The sequence below is a fragment of the Poecilia latipinna genome, unplaced genomic scaffold (assembly GCF_001443285.1).
Source record: "Poecilia latipinna isolate Pla-1442-1.1 unplaced genomic scaffold, P_latipinna-1.0 Scaffold353, whole genome shotgun sequence".
Lineage (NCBI taxonomy): Eukaryota > Metazoa > Chordata > Actinopteri > Cyprinodontiformes > Poeciliidae > Poecilia > Poecilia latipinna.
In genome coordinates, this window is record NW_015112969.1 from 124087 (window position 1) to 146250 (window position 22164).

General features: G+C 39.3%; 1 protein-coding gene across 3 annotated transcripts in view; it reads right to left on the minus strand.

The window, feature by feature from the left end:
- Positions 1–22164, minus strand: part of fbxo41 (F-box protein 41) — a 43542-nt gene that overhangs the window by 16451 nt on the left and 4927 nt on the right. For all 3 annotated transcript variants that reach the window (XM_015035993.1, XM_015035990.1, XM_015035991.1), the window contains exons 2-4: positions 14728–15498; positions 13046–13275; positions 3272–3479 (exon numbers count right to left, since the gene is read on the minus strand). In XM_015035993.1, the coding sequence (XP_014891479.1) occupies positions 3272–3479; positions 13046–13275; positions 14728–15276 (987 nt within the window). In that variant the 5' untranslated portion in view covers positions 15277–15498. The remainder of the gene's footprint in view (positions 1–3271; positions 3480–13045; positions 13276–14727; positions 15499–22164) is intronic.

A 22164-nucleotide genomic window follows, 5' to 3' on the forward strand; every position in this document is an offset into this window, starting at 1 on the left:
ATATATATATATATATATATATATATATATATATATATATTTTTTTTTTTTTTTTTTTGCCTGTTTCATTAATTAACCATTAAGTCTGATTATCCAAAGGACATCCAACAGTTGTCTACATCTGTTTGATTCTACTGAAGACCCAGACCTGGTGTCTGCTGTAAATGGGTGCTAGGTGGGACACACTCTGGACAGGTCACCAGTCCACACACACACACACACACACACGACAAAACAAGACAATCAATCTCTTGACCCTACAGGCAAATTTAGAATCTCCATTTGAACTAACTGGTATATTTTTGAACTGTGGGAAGAAACTGAACATGTACAGGTATGCAGACTGTAGATAGAAAGGCCCCAGAACCTTCTTGCCCTGAGAAATCTGACCCTCTATGCCACCCCATCAAGTACAAATAATATGAAAGCAGGGCTAGCTGAAAATTTAGGCAGCATACTGATCATCAAGACGGTAGCTGTTAGTTTGAAATTTGAACATTTGAAAAAACAAAAACAAAAAAAAAAAAAACTGAACAATAAATATTTTAATCCATAAACTGTAAAATGTATGGAAAGCAGATCTGAGAGCAGATGACAATTTGGCATGTTCCCAGGATTTAAAAGCTGATTCTCACGCTGTTTTCTTTGAAACAAATTCCTCTCGTCACTCTTCCACACATCACTCATCCCCAAAGCACTCGCTGTTTGCACGAGACTGCGCGTAGACATGAGTGAAGCAGAGCCAGGTGTAGGTCTGTGTACTGACATGCCTCAGAGGAAAAGCAAACACAAGCACAATTTCTCGTTTTTTCCCCTTCTTCCCACTTCCTGTCAGTGGAAATGGTTTATACAGGAAATAGACCAAACTGTCTGAGGCTCTGAGCCCAGGACACGCTGATGAAAAAAAAGAAGAAGGGCAAATCTTCAGAACATGGACGAAATAATAATGCATTCATCTATAGAGGTTTGGATGAAATTTCAGTAGGTTTCCGCTTCGAACCCTTGGCGTAACAAAGCCAAAGAAATCTCAGGAAACGCTGACATTTGATTCAAGCTGTGTTCCCTTTGTTTTCTGTGAGAAAACACTTCAAATCAGCCTGGAATTAAAATCACAGAGAGAGCCGGAAACAAGTCCACCCCGAGTGTCAGCCCTCAAATAAATCTTTGGCTGTGAGACCCGTCTCCGCGGAGATGAGGGCGACCCTGCTGCCACCGGATGGAGGGAGGAAGAGAGGCTGTGAAGTTGGGCGGCTGCCTGGGTAACATCTCCAGGCTTCCCATTCACGGCGCTACAAGGTGTCAGACAGTTTGAGCTCTACCCCTTGTTCTCGTCATGCTGATTTTTTCAAAGTCAGACAACACTGCACATGCGTGCAAACACGAAACTGAGATATCTCAACTTTTAACACAACGCATCTAAATGCAGGCAACAGTATTGATCAAAAATGGGTAACGCTGCATTTCTGAATGAATATGGTAACAGAAGTGAAACTTTACAGTCCTGAAAATGTAAGTAGCAGGCGTTTACAGGTTATCTGAGCTTTTATTTTGCTGAAAATAGCACCATCCTCTCCTCTCTTGGGTTCACCTCACTAGTTTTCCATAACACCTAGGTTTTAGGACTGGCATGGCCTTGGAAAAAGGTTGACCAGTGAACCATAAGTGTATTGATTTCACCATATGTTTTGGATCATAAACTTAACAAAAGACATGATAACAACATAAAATAGCTCGCTTGTACAGTCCATCAGATTGCGATTTAAAAGATTTCCAATTGTACCTGGCAGCAAACAATGTGTGCCACTTATTGACCATTTATTTCATGCCAAATAGCCCTGGACCGTTTGTTGCAAAAGAAATTGAATGTTATCCTCATTTGAGTCCCATTAGAGTTTAGCAAACTGCACGTGTTTACATTCATTAGGAGGGAAAAAACACTTTGCTGGCATGTCTCCAAAACAGCTATTTGTCTTGTGTAAGGCTTCAATAAAAAGATACCTTTTTCTTAAAGGGATTCATAAATATTCCACTAGTGACTTTTGTTAAATTATCTTTTAGAATCTTTAACTAAAGAATGCAAGTATTGGTATGAATGCAAAGAAATTGCTTAATAAATTTAAATATATATAGTTGAACTCATTAATTTGAGGTGCCTGTAAATTAGTATATAGAGCAGTCATATGGACATTAGGAAATTGCTTGATCAAATTTAAAAAAATTAAAGGTCAGGGGGAAAAAAACTGTGAAAGTATGCTGCAGCAAGAAAAGAGAAGCATAACTTTAGGATTAATTTGCACCTTTACAAGGGATGACAATAAATTTGTCAGTTTCTGTGCATCATGAACAATGGCAAAACATTGCACTGAGTGAGGGATTAATAATGCCTCTGTACAGTCACTGATGGTCTTTGAAGAAAAGGATTTCCACACAGAGTCTAAAGAGAAAATTTGGTCTCAGGCAGATCTGAAGCACATCTGATTAAAAATCCTGTTAAAACCTTGATGGAAAGCAGGAGTTGGTTTCCATGGCAGCACACACATTTGCAGAATATGAAGCAGGTCACCTCTTTCTCCACAGGTGTTGGATAATAATTTAAAAAGGTGTCATTTTAAGAACGACCTTTTGGATATTGTTATTTTTTTTTTCTCTTTCTCTTTTTTTTTTTTTTTTTTTTTTTTTGCATCATTGTGTAATAAGGCAAAACACAAGGGGAGAGTGGCACAGTACAAGCCCTGAGCCTGGAGACAAAAGAGCTGGATGTCAGTCTAAAGCTGCAGAGGCTCCTCTTTGTCCATTACACTCTATGGTAAGGATAAATTGCAGCAGAGACTCGATGTTCTGACTGATGTGGTGCTGAATGATAAGCAGACAAGGATCATGATTCCTGTTTCTGTAGTCTCCTTGTTCAGGAAGCATCAGCTGATCAAAAGATCGTCTGGGGACTCCTGTTGGAGGAACTTAATCCAAAAACCTCACTGATCTTTCGCTTTAGGAGATCTGAAGACCTGCAGGTTTAAAAAGCAAACTACGTCTGTGACTACCCTCATTGATTCAAATTGACATTGTAATTAGAAAATGCATACGTGTGTGTTTGAGGCAAAGATTGACAGTTCAGCGTTCCCGATAAATTGTAGCAGCATTTTGATCTCTGTGACTCCAGCTGTTTTATTTACCCCTCAAACACATTTAAAACGGAACCAAAACGATCCAACAGGAGTGCATGAATACTGCATTAAGACCACAAACTAAAAATACGTTGAAAGATCCGAACCTGGCGCCCAGTGCCCTTCGAGGCCTGCAGACTGCAGCGTCCCAGGCTGCCATTCGGTGTGGTGCCGCAGCTGCTGATGATCTGCAGCTGTTTCTCAGCACGGTCAGCTCGGTCCAGAAGCTCCTCAATGAACTGCTGCAGGCGCACCTTAGCGTTGGCTTCCCGTGCCGCCGTCTCCTGAAGGAACTGGTCGATCTGGGAAACCTCCCTGCACACACGGAAGGAGGAGGCAGTTTTATAAAGACAGTCTTTAAACTAGAAGCTATTTCCCAATGGGACAGGTGTGTGAGGGCAGAAGCAGCTGTCCTAGTAAATCCCAGATACTCTAAGTGAATGCAACTGGAGCAACAACAATTTATCTTTGTGGCACCACATCATTTAAACATTTAGGTGACTCTTCCAATGTGAACTGATAATCTTTACTTGTTTGGTATATTTTCTTTTAAGATGTTGAAATGTAGACAGGCGCATTTCTTTTCTGCGCAGAAGAGCTGCTGCAGAGAACTCAACTGAGGATGAAAAAGGAGTCACTGAAAATGTCCCGGCCATTAAATGAAAACTGGGTCAGAAGTCTGTTTGTTTGTGAGCATGACGGTCATTAGTTTGGATTGTTTATGTTTAGCCGAAATCCATCAGTCGATGCATCGAAACATCATACATCCCAGAATCTACTCCTCAGCAGCAGCAACACGCATAATGAAGGTCTTATGAAATGGGGACATTCAGAGATAAAAATAGTTTGGTGTCTGGCACGGTTAACTTTACTCCTCTCCAGGCACAGCTGACAAGAATTGTGAATCCAAAATTAGTCAAGGTAGCTGACAGTCAGCCAGACGTAAAAGCTGCATAACAAAACAATGAATCAGCAAATGAAATGAAAGTGAACTGTTTAAGGAGGGTTTTTTTTTTTTTTTTTTGCTTTCACTGAAATTTGCCCTTCGAGGTTTCAAATGGTTAGAAAATACATATGCATTTTTATTCAATCTTAAATAAGTAAATTTATTTCAGTGGGTCAATTTAAAAACTGAAACTTAAATATTTATTTTAGATAGGGTGACATACTATAACATTTTATCACATTATATAAAATATGTCAGACACACAACACAGTCCAGCCACTGACTGCTAAAAAGATATCAGAGCATATAAATAAGGGCCCCACAGTTTATCACAAATTCATCATTACCACTGCACAAATTAAACATAGTGTGCAGAACTGCTTGAAGTCCAATAAATGTTTGCAAACTATTTTGGTACCATGCATTCAGGCAATGACTGCAAAACTTTGGTGAGGTGTGAGGTGACCACATCATTATGAAAATACAACAGACATCAGTCAGAAGGAACTTTTTCAACAATACCTGATTGTTGAGATGGACATAATGATTTTCTTTCTTTCCAGTGGCTGGACAAACTACTCATTATCTGCAGTCTATGTCTGCTATGAACCTGCGGCAGTAAGACTTTTTAATTATTTGTTTATGCATCCCAAGTCATATTGTTATTTGTATTTCGCCAAAATCATCACAAATTGACATTTTCCAAATTTCTGGCAGTGAAAGTTTGAAAATACAGACAAATACATCGTTATCAACTAGTGTTGGCTAGTCAGATTGGTTAGTGAGCACAATTAGCAAATCTAACTGTTTTTTCCAACAAGCAGCCGGAATGAAGCACGTCTCATGTAGGTAAGCAGATTACTGCATCATTTGTCAGACATTTTATTTTATGTTATTTAAAAATTCTAGTGTAAGGACAGGGACAAATAATTCACCCCATTTATGTAAACCAGTGAAAGCAACATAGAGGAAACGTAGAAAAAGGTGTTTTTGTTAGTAACCAGTAAGCGAAAAAAGCATTTTGTGCTTTGGCATCAGCATATTCATGCAGCTTGTCTTCATCAATTATTCAACTGTATCAGAAATTTGCTTCGTATGACGATAACAGGAGTCACCAATGCTTTCCTCCTCTTACAGTATGAAAGGATGAAATGTCTGGCAGACATAATATTTTAGCAGCATAAAACCGTTCATAACGTTGACAATTTTATATTGGTTGACCTTGTTTATTGTATCCAGGAAGGGAGAAAATAGAACATTGTGGGGTTTTTTTTTATCCTTATGCAAGAAGAAGTATGTGAGAAAGCAGAGGGTGAGAGACAGTGGATTGTGTCTGTTAAAGCAAAGGGAACAATGACTGGGAAGGGGGAAAAAAAAGAACATACTGCAGCGGCTGAAACAACAGGTGAAAATCTGCAGCCATGTGGAAGCAGAAAAAAACAGGACGTTTGTCAGTGAAGGGGATGAAATGATGCAGTCTTCTTGTTTCAATCCATATCTCTACACAAGCACAGAGATTTTATGATGACGTATGGACACTTTTATCTCAGACATATTCACACAGATCTCTGAAGTACATCTAAACACACATGTTCGCACCGTCTTATGCACCTGAAACACTTCTACACGTCTGCCTTGCGATTCAGTAACATCAGGATATTTGTGGCTTACGTTACTTCAGCCTTACATGTCAATCCTAACAATGAGAACTGGAAAGACAAACACCCCCAAAAAAGACAGAGTTATCCATTCTTTTTCTTTTCCTCACTTTTCAAATAGCTTCACAAAACTTGTAAGACGCTCGTCTTAGTTTCTTATTGCTAACCACAGACACACACGGTCCCTCTGCTCATAAATCCTCATCTAAATGTAGCCCAATATCGACCAGGCCATCCATTCACTTCAGTCCGAGTTATCCATCAAATTCGATCATAAGGGCCTTCATCTCGACAGAAAGCCAGTCTGTACTGTCAGAATACAAATACTTGCTGTTCACAGAACATTCCCTAAAGATTGTCACGACTATTGCGCACTCCAGATACAGTCACATACCTGCAGATAAAAAAGCCGATTAAATGAGGCCCGTTGATACCTAATACTTTATGCATAGCATTCTTCCACAAATAATTAATGAGTAATATTTTTAATAATGAAAAGCTTTCCAAATATTCCTAAAGAAAACAGTGGCGGAATCTGCAAAATAAATTATTCTCCTATCAAAACCACTTGTGGACTAACTAGGTTTGGGCAATACTTTCCACAAAGATAAAATACAACATTTTATTCACTGCAATCCAGTAGTTATTTGTTATGGATAACTACTAAATTGCAGTGAATAATGACCCTGGAGCTAAAATTTTTCAATATCAATCTTTCTGACTCCAAATCCATTCCATGTTTCTGAGGGAGAAATAAAATCCCCATATCATGGTGCTGCCACCACCACATAGCCTTTCACAAGATACCCCAAAATTTAAAGTTGTCCTTATCCGACACGAGCACCTTCCTCCACTCATTTGCTATGCGGCCTGCATTGGTTTGTACACAGTCGTTTTCTTGCAAGAATGGCTTCTTTTTTGCCACATTTCCATAAAGGTCAGATTTCACAACCAGCAGAGATCTCTGAAACTTGTCTGGAGTTATCATAGACCTATTGGCTGCTTCTCTAAAAAAACTAAAAACAACAAAAAGAAAAAACTCTTCACCTTGAGGAGTCTGTTAAGTCAGGCAGAGGATCATATCTTAGTGAATTGGAGCCGATATTTTTTAATAGTCACAAAATTGTGTTTATTTATTGATTCCATTGCATAACAATGCAGTAGAACTAATTATATCCAATAATAACCAGTGATGGGTTTTGCTTGAACGGATTTTGATCATCCAGCAAATTGCAAAGACAGATAAAATGAACTGATTTCCTAAAGTCTGAGGGAAAATTTTAAAGGCTGAAATTAAAATGTTCCAGCATTTTCATTTGTCTGCAAGCCGTAGATTTTTTTTTTTTTTATGATTCCAGATGTTCTTAATTTTTCCAGCTGCTATTAAGCCAGTTAACAGCCATGCCCGAGCAACTTCTGTTTGTTTTCATCCCAGGGAGTTTTATCTTAATGATGTATATGCAGTGACTATTTAAAGAGCTGTTTGTGGTGCATAATTGCTCTGTGAATGAATCTCTCCACAATGTCAGCTGCATACAAAGTAATAAATGAGCAGCTGTGCGTGAGGCGTTGTGCCTGCTCATCATCCTTACCTACAAAGGTTTTGAGCTCAGGACAAATGATCAGATGGGTGTCATTTTATTCCCAGTGCTGCTGAAGGCAAAATTCAGGTTCAAAAAGCTGTTTGTGAACGTAAAAGTCACAGAAGTTAGACCTCTGATGTGAAACATTACTCCTGTTTGGAGTTTCTGACGGCCTTAGCGGCCGCTGATGTCTTTGTGACCTTGAAAAACTTGGGGATGAGTCAAAGAAAAATGTTTATTCAATGTGTTATTCAAAGGCAGTCAGCTCATTGGAGTCTGCCTAGTCATCGGGCTGGCAGTAAATGTTCTTACTGTGATGCCCTTTTTCCACCTCAGACCTATGATGTACTTTAGAGTCTGAATAAGCTCCCTGTTTCACTGCCAGCTTTTCCTCAGAGACACAGACACATGATATGTGCATGAGTCCGCGTGCGTGTGCATATGTGTGTGTGTGTGTGTGTGTGTTTGTGTGTGTGCACGCTGGAGAAGCGGTTGCTTTGGATAGGATTTTAAGGAAAGGATTTTAAGGAAGCAGTTTCACAATTTCGTTCTCATTCAGCCAGGAAACACATGAGCAGCAGTTTTTCATTTCATAAGAGAAATAAAAGAAAAGCAGATCTCATTCAAAATACATAAGAAACTTCTATGTATTTTAGTGTCACTGGGTTTACTGTATCTAGAAATTACAATTAAATGTAGCCTTTAAAGTGGCAGGTGTCTTTGTGTATTTTCTTTCTCACAGATAGTTTTGAAATGAAAAAATGCTTACGTGCTATTTAGGTAGCCTATTCACATCTTAGCTAAAGTTTGCACAGGAACCGTCCTGTTGGTAAAGTGTTAGCAGGAGTTTTTTTTTTTCTACACTGATCTGTGCATAAAGCCAGGTCAATAGGTCGTTTTTCAGGATGCAATGGTTTAACAAGTTACAACTTCTAGAATTATTAAAAAACAAGAATTTGGTGAACAAGCTTGGATGTATTACAACATTTCTCTAATCCACACAGGGTCCACACAAGCATGCATTTTGAATACATCATTAAGTTTCTTTCATCATTGTGACTGAACATCTGTCCATCATGTTTTTCTTTTGAAATGTGGAATGTTTTTAAATCGGCCCTGTTCAAGGTTTTATATGCGCTCCTTCTCCAACACGCCTGAACCAAATGGCTCATCGGCAGCTTTTAGCCCACCAGAGGCCGAGTAATGAGCCATTCATTTGATTCAGGTGTTGAATCGGAGATGCTGAGATCCAGGTTCCAGCCTTCTCAACTAAACAGTCACCACAAACCAAAAGGTAATGGCCTATAATGCTCACAAATAACCCAGCAATCCCCAAAGCTCAAGCTGATCATTGTGTCGATGTAAATAATGTTTCTTAAAGAAACCAGGCTGGCTGGATGCTTCACACTGTCAAACAGCAACAGCCATCTTTGACTGCTGGCATTTTATAAACCAAACAATTTTTGTTTTTGCAGTCAACAGATGACACCACTATCTGCTATCTGACACTGATAATTATAGTCTTCTATTAATCATCAATAGGCTCTAATGCATTTAGTGTTCATTTGAATGTCTGTTTGTTATCTACATGGTATTTAACAATGCCATTAGTGGGGGTTGGTAAATAGCCCATGCATTATTTCTAGACACAGAGTAGTGATGTGTGGAGCTGTGTTTGTACAGAATGTTTCAGCAGTTTAACCTTTTTTTTGCATGTTATTAGTTTTGAAACAGCTGTTTGAATAAAAATTTAGCATTTTATGATAGAAAGCACTTCTATATTTAAATATGCAGAAGAGTCAACAAAGAGATAAAAAAATGAAAGGAGCCACGGTTTGTCGTGTAAAGACGTCTTTTCAGACTTAGCCTTTCAGAAAAGTAAGACATTTCTTTTTCACTTAGGTTTTATTTTTAAATGCCTCTGTTTCACAACCTGCAGGACCCCCCTCTTATTTTTGAGAGAACTCAATTTTTAATTTATAAATAAAACAGAAAACAATATTTTACTATTACTGTTATGAAAGTATGCTTTTGGAAACTTCTAATGGACAAACTGACATGTGAGTTGATTGGACGCACAGCTGTGGATGTATTTTAAGGAAACACGTGCTTTCTTGTTTGACACAAGAAACAAACAAATCTGTTTGTCTTTTTGCGTTCTTGGGTCAGACGCTTCACACAGCCGGTGGCGCTGGTGCATGTCAGGCTAGTTTCTGTCAGACAGCCCCAAGGCAGCAGCTGTGGCTATAATACAGTACCTTATTATATTGTGTGCATGGTTGGGTGATTGGGTGAATGACTTAATACAGTGTGAAGTACGTTGGAGTTCTCTGGACTACATGAAGCTTGGATTTATTGCAACATAAATCCAACTGTCTCCAGCTTCCTGCTGAAGCCGGAGACAAGGCGCCGTTATCCACCGTAAAATGTGTCTTGTACTTACCTGAGCTAAAAGGCCACTCAGCAAGGTGGAAGCCACTAATAAATAAATCTCTAACACATTCTTTCTCTCATTATTGTGTCATTTAGAACATACCAATCATTTTGGAAATTTTAACTGACCTAAACCATGAGACGTTTGGTCTAATTTAACTTCATACAATGCAAAAAAAAAATGTTTTTTTTTTATTCACTATATGTGAAGTTCTGGTTTAACTACATTCTGCAGGTCTTGCCATCCTTGTTCCATTCTCTGTGTTCATTACGCACTAGGTGTTGCCACATCAGTTCCTTCCTTTGTGTTTGGTTTCTTGGTTTATTCTTCTGTTCTGATCTTTGTTCATTTGGATTTATTTCTCTGAGGTTAGTGTTGCTCTTATTTTTTCCTACGTTTGTGGCTCTTGCTGAGTCTTAGTTCAGATACTTTATATTCTTTTTTCCCCTCAAGTTTCCTGCTGTCATTCTACCACAGCTGCTTCACATACATCTCGATTAATTCACCTGCTTTCAATGTCAATCTCTGCTCTTTCCTTCTGTATATAAACTCATTGGTTTTCATTGTTCTTCATTGGTTCCTTCCGTTCCTCTGTCTCTTCTAATCGATCTGTTCTCTTCATGCCAGACCTGCATGTAACCACGTACACTCCAAGGTTTTGTCTGCATTTAAGGCCAACAATCAGCAAACAAAGGTGAGAGCTTTACTAATATCAGTGTTTGGACCTCAGTCACGACATCTCTGATCAATTAGTCTAAATGAGACATAAATTTAATTTTGCTTGTTTCTTAACAAACGTAATGGATCGGACAGAGAAGGTTACAAGACTTACTCTCCGGTAAAAACATTTTTTTTTTTTTTTGCACAGCTTACAGGTTGCAACTAAAAATAACATCAGTGTCTGGAAACAAACAATAAATCAGTCTGGGACTAATTTCAATAAAAGCTCTGAAAGCATTTCAGCTCTCACTTTCAGTGCCAGACTGCCAGACGGCTCCAAATCGCGTTCAACTTGCTTCATAATGCCATGATTTACGTCCAAGTCCATTTACAGAGCAGAAGTGGCACTAGTTCATGAAGGAGCTTGGCAGCTTTATGGAGAGACTGGCAGGACGCAGTGAGACGAGTTTGCTGCTACCTGCCCAGCTGCTTCTTTTCAACCATCCAATCAGCACCTGATCGGCCCTGAAGGGCACCGGTGTACAAGAGGAAGAGGACAGATGCAATACTCATCTGCTGAATTAAAACATCAACAAGGGTGAGGTGAGGGAAACAAGGGGAACGGGTCTTTCTTTGGAGGATAATATTGCCTGAACCAAGGCATTATGGTAAAACAACAACAACAAAAAAAACAAACAAAAAAAAAGACAGCGTTAAAGTTGTATTAGTGTGAGCTAATACAGCTGAACTGATTTGTTTAATTTTACCCTTTCTTTACCCGTTTCTTTAAACAGGGTGCCAATAAAGGTGCAGCACATTGTACCATTATTGTTTGGCTAATTGTGCAACACAAAGCTTAATTTACAAAACCTTAAAGAAGCTGCAAGTGTTTTGAGATATGAGTCTGAATGTTTTGCAGGGTTCTTCAATTAAAAAAAAAAAAAAAAAAAAAAAGCCAGACTGAAAGTTGACCATCTGTGGACATCAATGTACAAGTCTTGCCACAGATTTCTAATTCCTTTTAGATCTGGATATTTGACTAGGCCATTTTAACACACCACTAATGTCTCAATCTGAACCACTGCATTGAAATATCAGCTGTATGTTCAGGGTCATTGTCAGGCTGAAAGTTCATGTCTTTTTGCAGTTTCTATCAAGTTTTCTTTAACTAACACTCTTAAGCACATCACTCACTCACCTGTGACAATTGAAACAGCCCAGCAAAAGTTACTGAGTTTTAAGAGTCAGATATATTATGTTTACTTATTTCTGAAGGAAAAAGGTTTGAATACGGCTTTGCTTAGGTTTTGTGAAAGCTGCTGTTTGGCCTATAATCTTGCAGAAGGAGGAAGAAAAAAACCCTGAAAATTTTAGAAGGTTGCAGGCTGCTGTGCAACAGACGGACTCATGGAGTTGTCAAGGCACCATGATATGCGATCGCTGTGTGGCTTGCAAAGAAATTAACAAATGTTTTGGTTGAAAATGGGTACGTAAAGTCATTGTGTAATGACTTTGACTCTGATCTCTGCCTGCTGTCTCCAACTTCATCTGCTCTCGGTCACATGTGCCGTGTTTATTTTAAGCCTAAAAAAAGTAGCCTGCGGTGAGGACTTTCTCTAGCAAGCTGTGGTTAAATGGCTGCTCCTGAGACCACTGGAAACTAAAGAATGCTTGTTCACATGCAGGCTCATACCGTATCATCTTTCTGTTTGTTGTTAATTTTTTGTTTGGCATTTAACAAACTTCTGATTTGTTCAGTTAGGTGTTGTCCGAGTCTCTGATTGTATTTAAAAGGTTAAAACTTATTACATATTTTATCATTATGTTCTATAAAGTTTATGGTATATTAAGATAAAGCCTGAATATTGAAAAATTATTTCGTGCTAGATTGCCGTTTCTGGCTCTGTAGATTTTCATAATGTTATTTGTCTTGTTTGTCTCCCATTAACAATGAAAAAAAAAATGAACACAACTGTATGTAAATTAATGTACTGAGAGAGAAATCTGATTGGCTTTATTTGAAATCAGATTTGTCCTGATTAACGTTCTGTTTTAATAAGAGCTTTCCCCACAATAATTGTGCCATTTCATGCTAATGGGGCCTGTGTTGTACCAAGAGGAAAAGCTTTTATAGTGTTGTTGGTAAATTACAAGCTCCTCGTTATTAACAACTCCACTTGTTTGTGCACTAATTTGTAAAGCAGCAGTTTGCTTTGGTCTTCATTTGAAATGAGCAGGTAGCAGCTGTGGCTGTACATCAGGAGGTCGCCCACACAACGGGTAACTCCCATTAGTAATCATTTGAAAAATAAGGTGCCATTTTGTCTGACAATTCTTAAATGTTCCTATTTACTGCATCCATCCATCCTCTATACACCCTTTTCCCTAGTGGGGTAAGGAGGGTTGCTGGTGCCTAAGTCCAGCGAACATTTCGGGCGAGAGGCAAGGATACATCCTGGACAGGTCACCAGTCTGTCGCAGTCTATTTAGTGCAATCCATGTAAAATTTAGAAAAAAAAATAAAATAATTACTCCTGTACAAAATAAGATAAACTGACTTTGTTGCAAATGAAATCTTTGAAAAATGAAATTCCTCTCACTGCTGTTTGTGGTTTAGCTCCGCCTCCTTGTTCACCAGATCCTGCTTGAGGTTGGCCAGCATTTCCACGGAGACGTCCACCTGCCGAGAGAGCTCAGAGGCCTTGTCCTCCAGGTCCTGTTTCTCCTGGCTCAGCCGCTCGCTCTCCTGCTTGGCCCTCTCCAGCTCGGAGCTCTTCCTCTCCAGCTCCGCCTGGAGACGGCCTACACGGGCCGCTATTTTCTGCTCCACCTACAGAACAAGAAGGCCGACAGTTTCAGCTGCTTCATGTCCTTTTGAAATTTACATACTGGAGAGAAAAAAAAAAAAAAAAAATCGGCATGATATGTAAACAAATTTAACACAAAGTAACTACCACATCAATAATTAAGGACTTCTGCTAGGAATTGATTTACAGTTTTACGGTGTAATCAATTTAATGTAGTCATGCAATTTGTTGTTGAAAGAAAACCACAAATAGTTTTATTTCCTCAAGCAAATATGTGGAAGATTGTGTCCTGATCTGATGAGATCCAACCTTAACTGTATTGGACTCCATGCATGTTTCAGACATGGCGGTGGCTGTATCATGCTTTGGGGATGCTTTTATTCAGCAAAGAAAGAAATGCTCGTTGGAGTTGATTTTAAAAAAATGGACAGAGCTTAACAGAGGACAATTGCGAGAGAAAACTTTCTGCAAAAACACTTGAGACTGGGGCAGAGGTTCATCTACGGCAGAACAAGAGTGCCAAATTTTTTTTTAGATCAAAGTACATTCATGTGTAAGAATGGCCCCATCACACTCCGGATGTAAATCCAAATAAGAATCTGTGGCAACACTTGGAAACTGACGTTCGCAGCATTCTCCATCAAGACTGATGGAGGTTGAAATATTTGGGAAAGAATGGGCAAAGATTTCAATTTCTGGATCTGCAAAGGTGAAAAAGTAAACACCAAAAAGCAGCTAGAGTCACAGAGAATGTTCTACAAAATAGGGATGTGAAATATACACCACACTTTTCAGATTTCCATTTGCAAAGTATTTTAAAACCCAATTTTCTTTTCATTTTACAATTCTGTATGTAGGTCTATTAAAAAATTTTACTTTTTGGTTGTATGACAAATTACAGAAATATTGAAGCTGAAAGCTTCTTCCTTATGCAAAAAAAAACCCCAACACAATCAAAAGTACAAAATAAATAGTAAATAAATAAATAGGAGTATTAGTGTGCTCACATCGAAAATCTACTTTCCCACAGGCTAAGAAATATGCACTTCTGGTGGTTGGGTAACCTCCTCAAATTTCCTGCATATTCACTTTGTTTATGAGAGTTTCTGATTAAAGGTGTAGAGACGCTATGCCTCCAACATGCAACATATTAGCTGTTCCAAGATTGCTACCTTTAGAAGGACTGGATCACATTCAGATTGTGGCTCTAATGAGCTCCTTAGTTTCCTGTCTGCTGCTGAGCTCAAGGTTCTTTAAAAGCAGAAGAGTGTCAGGAGAAGTGTTGTTGACGGTTTAATGTCCAGCCTAAGGAGGGAAGGGGATAAGTATTTCCCTTGATTGCTTCTGCACTTTGCAATTACCCCCTCCAGAAATCAGGCTTGCACTTTGAGCAAGTACATGGCCACCAGAGTCAGCCTGTTAATACACCTCCTGCTGATAAAGTTTATTCTGATAACAGCGGCAATCCCACTTACCTCCTCCGACAACTTCTCCAGCCTCTCGTCCAGCTCCAGCCGCTCGAACGCCCGCGCCTTCAGCCTCGCCAGGCCCTCCTCGTAAGCCGCCTCTACAGCACTGGCAGCCACATTGGCAGCCACAGCCACAGCAGTGCTGGGGTTTCCATGGCTGCCTGGATCCGTGGATGTCATCGCTTTCTTCATGAAGATCTCCCCCAGGGGGAACTCCACATTAGGAATGTACCTGGCCGCAGAGTTGGAGTTAGCTGGGGTCAAGCTGAGGTCGTCGGCACAGGGAAGCTCCCGGCAGGGAAAGTGGCGCTCCTTCAGAGCCGAAGGCCGGAGCGCTTCGAAGGGGTCGTTGTTGTTGGCGGGCGTGAGGAGAGCTCCCTCGGCCACTAGGGGCAGCAGAGCGGCGGCGTCACATACACTGTTGGACTTGGAGAGGACATAAAGGGTCTCGTACGTGTGGTTGTACTCCAGGTGGGCTCGTAGGGACGAAAGGCTTCGGAAGCGCTTGTGCTCCCCGCAGCGAGGACAGCGGTATGGCAGGTCCAGAGAGGCCATTCCGTGCAGTAACTGCTGGAGGGGAGGGAGGCGCTCATGCGGCACGACGGCAGCGCCAGTATGAGGGCACGGAGGTCAGATCTCTCATGGTGAGAATGGGGCAGACTGAGTTAGTCAGCATGAGGAGGAAAAGATCCCACCGTAAAATGGAAGAGCCAGGTCAGTCACATGACTGCGCAGGGAGGGAACATTCACTCTCTGCACTTTAGAGGTCCTGAGTACCTGAATGGATGCAAAAAAAAAAAAAAGACAAAGAAAAAAAACACAAGTCACAGTTTGAGTTTCATCAAGTCACGTTCATACCTTTAGGCACAATCTGAAAATGTTCAGCTAGAGATGTCCTGGCAGATGACTGGATTGGTCAGAACCTTGGTATTCAAATTTTTCGCTAATCGGTAGATGTGTTTCCATTGACCATAAATTGCACAAACTGGAATACCGACTTGGAGAGACTTTTTGTCTGCTGAAAAAAGCTGAAAGGCTGACTTCAGTAGCTATCAGCTAAACTTAATGTTTACAGCAAAGTTGCAAATTTTGTCTTTTAGGTTTTCAACTTTTGTCTGTCATGAAGTCTTCTGGTTTTGTAATTTTTGGTATCTTTTTTACAAATGTGAGAGTTAAGGTAAGGCTCTGTATTGTGTAGGGAATAATCACTTGATGTTTATGATTTGGACAAATCACAACCTCTACTAAAATAAAAGTTCAAAATGTCAATTCCAAATCTTTTCATTTTTATTTAAACCTCTCATGTATGGTGGGACATCTTCTGCTCCTGATATAGTAAATGACCTCTAACTGTAGGAAGACTAGATGGTTTTGAATGTGACTAATTTTAATAAAGAACTTTCAAAAAGTACTCTTTATTTATTTATTTTTTTGTTTTTGTTTGCTTTTCTGTCACTCCTAATTGTTTCAGATCTGTCACACACTCACCACCTCAATGGTCCTCACAAAAGCTGGTGTTAACGCCTTCTTCCCCAAACTTTCACACCAAAGAGTAAATGCCTCAGGTAGGATTCAGGTATGAGGCATTCACTGACTGATAAAGATTGGGATTTTTGAGTTTCCAACCAACAAGTCAAGTGTGAAATTGTCAATTTCTCTGTATATTCTATGGTGCATTTTAAGTAAAAAAAAACAAAAAATACTATCTTGCAACTAATATCCTTTGATTGGTGTTGCTGTCTTGTTACTTAAGATTATCTTATTATTGTTTAAAAAAACTTAATTTCTCTTTTTGTAAATAAACAAATAGTTTACTTTTCCTTTTACCATTGCTGTCTCTTATACTGTTACTGTTTCACTGTTTAAACTCAGTTTTAGCAATTTGAATGCTATTATTCACAATGCAAACTCAAGAAATATGCTTGCAAACAAAAGAGAAAATAAATAACAGTCCTTAAAACAACTGCAACATCCAGAGGTCATTTAGTCACTGCTTATATCATTTCATGTCATCATTGTCGGTAACAGTCCACACATTTAATAGAGCAGAAACATAAGAGGTTTAGTTCGAGTTCAACATCACACTCCTGAATTTTGTCGTCCTATGTAGAGGGAAAACTCTCAGAGATCCAGGAAATGAAAATGGCTCCATTAAGGAGAGTGCTCACTGGTGCCAACATCATTTTTCTGGGTTGAGTGTCTGAGGTCAAACAAGATAATATTAAGACCAAAAACCTAAATGTGTAAATTATCTGACTTGCAACCATCTGCTCTTCTCTGTGAATGGCGAAATTCAACACTGTGTTTACATTCCCCATATTGAAAAATGAAAACGGACACAAGTAACATGACCAACTCTCTGTAGTATAAATACTGTCTTTTTCTCAAACAACACACTTCTTCATTCACAAAACTTAAGTGGATGAAAATTGCTTAACATTTTGTTCCTCCTTCTCATATATGCTACTTTAAATTAGGATTATTTGAAGACCTTCCAGAACATTACATTTCTGGTCTATTTGGTAATGTTTGTTTTTCTTTTGTTGTAACAATGTTTCTTAACACTAAATATTTATTTATTTTCCTGTATGTGGCGCCGCATTTGCCAGGAAAATGCATTCTGTGTGGGTCAAGCAGTAGAGCTGAGGTTTGGGGCTACACCCATGAAAAAAAAGGAAAAAGAAAAAAAGAAAATCCTCTTTGCCGAACAGCTTTTGGTCGAGGTAGTGTGAAGTAGTGCAACCAAATAGTGCAGCGTGCACTGTTTTTATTTTAAGATTGGCTACTTTACATCTGGGTAGAAATTACAATCTAAGACTGAAGCCTGAAGCAGTGGAGATTTGTCTGAACTCTTCCACATCCTACAGTAGCTGTGAATGAGGAAAACAGCCACCATTAGAAATTTAATGACAAGTCACAGACGCAGACCATTCAGAGGCTGGAAATCCCCTGAAATCACAGAGACTGCTATTAGATGTCTGGTGAGGCTGAATCGGGGAGAGAACTGGCAAGCTGTGCCCACTTATTAAGCAGGCAGAATGTCACAGACCTATTCACCAAACTGAAGTCAGCAGGCAAAACCATTACAGAGTTGGATTGTTCACCGTATTCCTTTCTGTTATGACAAATGATGCGGAAGAAGCTTTTGCATTTCCCCTCGCTGTTCCAATTATTCTTGCACAGATACATGAAATAGACATTGAAGTTGCATTCGCTATCGTGGAACTGATGTAAAAGTAGGAAATGCTTAACTCGATTGGAACCAAATAGTCGTATTCTGGCTTTGAAACAAGTTGAAATCTTTTCTCTCCTTTAACTAAAGTGAAGGGAATAAAACCGAGCCATGCTCATTTTCTGCACTGATCACAGGCCGATTTGCAACTACGTCAAAGTGGCAGTTGTACTGCAGCACTAATCCGAGATGCAAACAAGCGCTAAGTGAAACAAACAATCTCCACAAAGCAGCCACCTGGTGGTAAGGCAAGACTCCCCTCTGTGTGCCACAGTGTGCAGCATTAGGAAGCGCACCATGTGTATTTTGTTCAGTTATGTTTTGTCTAATATTTGGACAAACACCAATATTCCCAACTTATAAGACTCCCCATTAGAAATGTCCATAAGCTATTCTCTTCTGTTGACATTTATTGAAAAGCTATTGTTCGAAGCTCCCTGCAGAGATGTAATCTCTTTTTCCTCTGTCATATCTCCACATTTGCAAGCTGTCTAATGGTCAAACCGAGCAATGACACCTAGCAATATGTAGAGAGACTTGCAGGGGGAACCTATTCCCTGCAGCAAGGTCACAAGTGACACAGATAATATTAAAGGTTCAGTAAATGTCTCTTTATCAGCGACTGCGTACATGAGGGCTGTGACCTGGAAAACTGTGCACTCCCAATCCATTTATCACACCCAGGAAAAGTTTCTGAACATAAAAGAAGGGATCAAGGCTGGGTAACACAAACAGATGAAGAAAACCACAGCTTTAATAAAAAGGAAGTAAACCTTTGTCCATTCAAGGATTTTACGTCAGGCCATGACAAAAAATAAAAAATAAGGGCTGCATGGTAGTGGAGTTGGTCACATTGTTCCCTTTCAGGGTTCTCATCCTGACCAAGTTCCAAATGTTCTCCTGGGCGCTTTGGCTTTGTCTACAGTCCAACTATATGCGCTTAAGACTGGCAACTTTGATACATGCTCTTTGATATAAGGATGTGTCTGTGTGTATGGTTGTTCGTTCAATGTGTCTCTTTATTAACCTATGATGGACTGGAAACCAGTTCATCATAGGGCATTAGCTTGTGAAGCGGTCATTACCTTGATGGCTAATGACCGCTTCAGACAGACACGAGAGATGGCCACCAACTCCCCCATCATCCAGCAAGGTTCTTGTTCTGAAAAGAATCACTGAATATTCAACTGTGTTCTTATTGTTAAAGAAAGATCAATCTAAAATGGCTAGAGCTGTATAGAAAAATTAACTTCTAAACACCTTCTAAAGGAAGAACTTGAAGTTCCTGTTTTCTCAATGCTGTTAAAGCATTGCTTCACTTCATTTCAATGAATCCTACCAAAGGGAAGGGAGTTTATGGCAGTGTCTTGATTATTTTTCTTATTTTTTTCTTCAGCCTTGCTGTCAGAGATTTGCTGTTGTGCTTGAGACCGTTGTTCTGTTGGTAGCCCAATTCAGGCCAACCTTCAGCAGACAATGTGGCCTCGATATACAGAGGCGTTTGGGGTCAAATCAATGACTGCATGGTTCTCAAAGAGTCCCAAATTATCGCACCTCCACCACCATACTTGACAGACGAGAGTAGGTATTCTTGCTGATGTAGTTTTTGGTTGTCATTACAAATGGATTCTCTTGTTTTGTAAAGAAGTCTTGCCTTTAATCCTGAAGACCTCGTGTATGACTTGGAATCTACATCAGCATAACACTAAGATTTTATTTGTCTCAGCACGGAATGTAAAGTTCTTTTTAACAATAAGTCTGGAGCAGTAGAATGTATTTGCATTAGAGATGTACCCATAGACCATATTAACTTGGACCAAATGTAAATTTCATGGCTAGCAAATTATTTCTCCCAAATTTTAGACCTTTCTAAAGAACAAAAACTGCCTCCGTGAACAAACCTGGCTGCATTTGCTTTTCACTAAAAAACTAAGCAGAAATTTTCATATTCAAACATTGAGCAGCTGAAAAATCGCCATGTCTTACAGGACGACCTTTTTTCCTCGTTCTCAAGTGGTACAGGTTAATGCAAAAATCATAAAATGAAGGAGAGAGAAAACGTCCAGAAGATTCCAAATCGCTTGTTAGTGCTACATGTTGTTGCTGCCATTGATTTGTCCCTACAATGCTTTCATACGTCTCGTCTGTGTCCAGTACATTTGCACTGTTTCTTTATTGTCTGAGTGATAATTATCTGCTTTGTGAAGCCCATATTATTCATCTCCCTCCATCTCCTTTCTTGCTGAAGGCCTAAAGCTTTGGTTTCTAATAAACTGGTAAAAGAAAACTATGCCTCTCTGTTTCACACAGTCTCTGCTCAGTATTCTCTCTCTCTCTCTCTTTCTCTCTTTCTGCAGCTCCATCATGCAGTCCGGTTAAGATTTATTTCTGCGAGCCAGCGGTCTCTGACACAGATTTGTTTTGTTTGGGAGTGTGAAAAGGAGAGTGACTCAAGGTGCATCACAGCTAGCATGCCAGGCCTTCACCCAGACATGCTGCAGCTCTCAACTGGCACGTTGCAGTGCAACACCGGAGGTGGCGGGCGTTCATGAGAGGTGCGACACGACCATCGTCCCACAAATTGAGCCATTTTCTCAACTGGCACCTCCAGTTTCGAAATGAATCCCTTTCACAGCCCAATGATTTATTTTTATAGTTGATTTCAAGTAAACAAAACAATTGGTCGAGATGATACAAGAACTGTTATCTTATATATGTTCTCACAATAAACCTGAACCAATAAAAGCTGGCAAGTATCCTCCAGAACAGCATTATAATGTCCGCATTATTAATGTCAGTTAATAACGTGTGCCTAAATGTAATATGAATTATTTGCACCACATTTCCACCAACTGACTCTCACTGAATAGTGAATTTCCCCAGACATATCTTGTCATTTTCTCTTGTGGGCGATATTAACTTTCACCGTAGAAATAAACTAAAATGCAAAATTCTGTGAGGTTGGTAGGAAAAAAATTTAAACATCTGTCCAATTAGCATAGCTGAATCCAGTGTCTTTGGGCTGCTAAAATTTTCTGTCTGGTGTCATTAATTGATTTTCAAATGTTACACTGTCATTGAATTTAGCCTGTTTCTTCATTGTCACACTTGACAGCAATCATACATTAGCTTGGTATTTAGCGTTAGCTCTTGACACTGATTTATTGACTAAATACTGTATACTTTGCAAGTTTCTGAGTAGACATTTGTATCATTTTGTCAACTTTATGATTTTATATTCTGACATGACAGAAATTCTTGTCTTTGGACCAGAAAGACTAAGAAATAAACTGCTTAGTCAATCACTTAATCCAGATGGTATAAATCGGCCTTCGGTAATAAAGCAAAGTACCTCAGTGTTATTTTTGGATTTGCCATTCATGTCCCAAATGAAACAAGTTTCTAGATCATCCTTTTGCCTCCATAATATTGCCAAAATGACAAATATTTTTGTTCAGGAGTAGCACTAAAAAACTAGTCAATGCTTTTTTTTACTTGAAGGCTGTAATGTTGTAATTTTTTACCATCAGGAAGTCCACAAAATGCAGTTAGAAGCCTTTAGCTGATCCAAAATGCTTCAGCAAGAGTTCTGCTGACAATAAAAATGGCAGATCATATTTCTCCTATTTTAGCTTCCCTTCATTTGCTCATTGATAAATCCAGAATGCATTTTCAGACTCTCCCTCTTATGACCAAGCTCCATCATACATCAAAGATCTGGTTGTTCCATATGTTCCTAACAGAGCACTTCACTCTCAGACTGCAGGCTTACTGGTGGTTCCTAGAATCTCTAACAGTAGCTTAGGAGGCACATATTTTAGTTATCAGGCTTCTCTCCTGTGGCACCAGCTCCAAATGTTTAGTCTGTGAGGCAGAGTGCATGTCTACTTTTAAGACCAGGCTTAAAGCTTCCCTCTCTGTCGATAGAGCAGCTTAGTTTGTCCTGAGCTGCCTGTGTAAAAAACACAAAATCTAACTAAGCATTTTTGGTCTCATTTCCAGTGCAAATATCTTAGTAAACTTGAAATAAGACAAAACGACTTTAAAAGTAACTTTTCAGCAAGATGTAGGGGTTTGTTTTAAGTATTTTAAGTAAATAATTAAATAGACAATTTACCCCTTTCAGATATCTGTAAAGAATTTTGAAAATCCTTTATTATTTTTCCTTCTATTTTACAAATGTGGATTATTTGCTTTGGTCTATTATATAT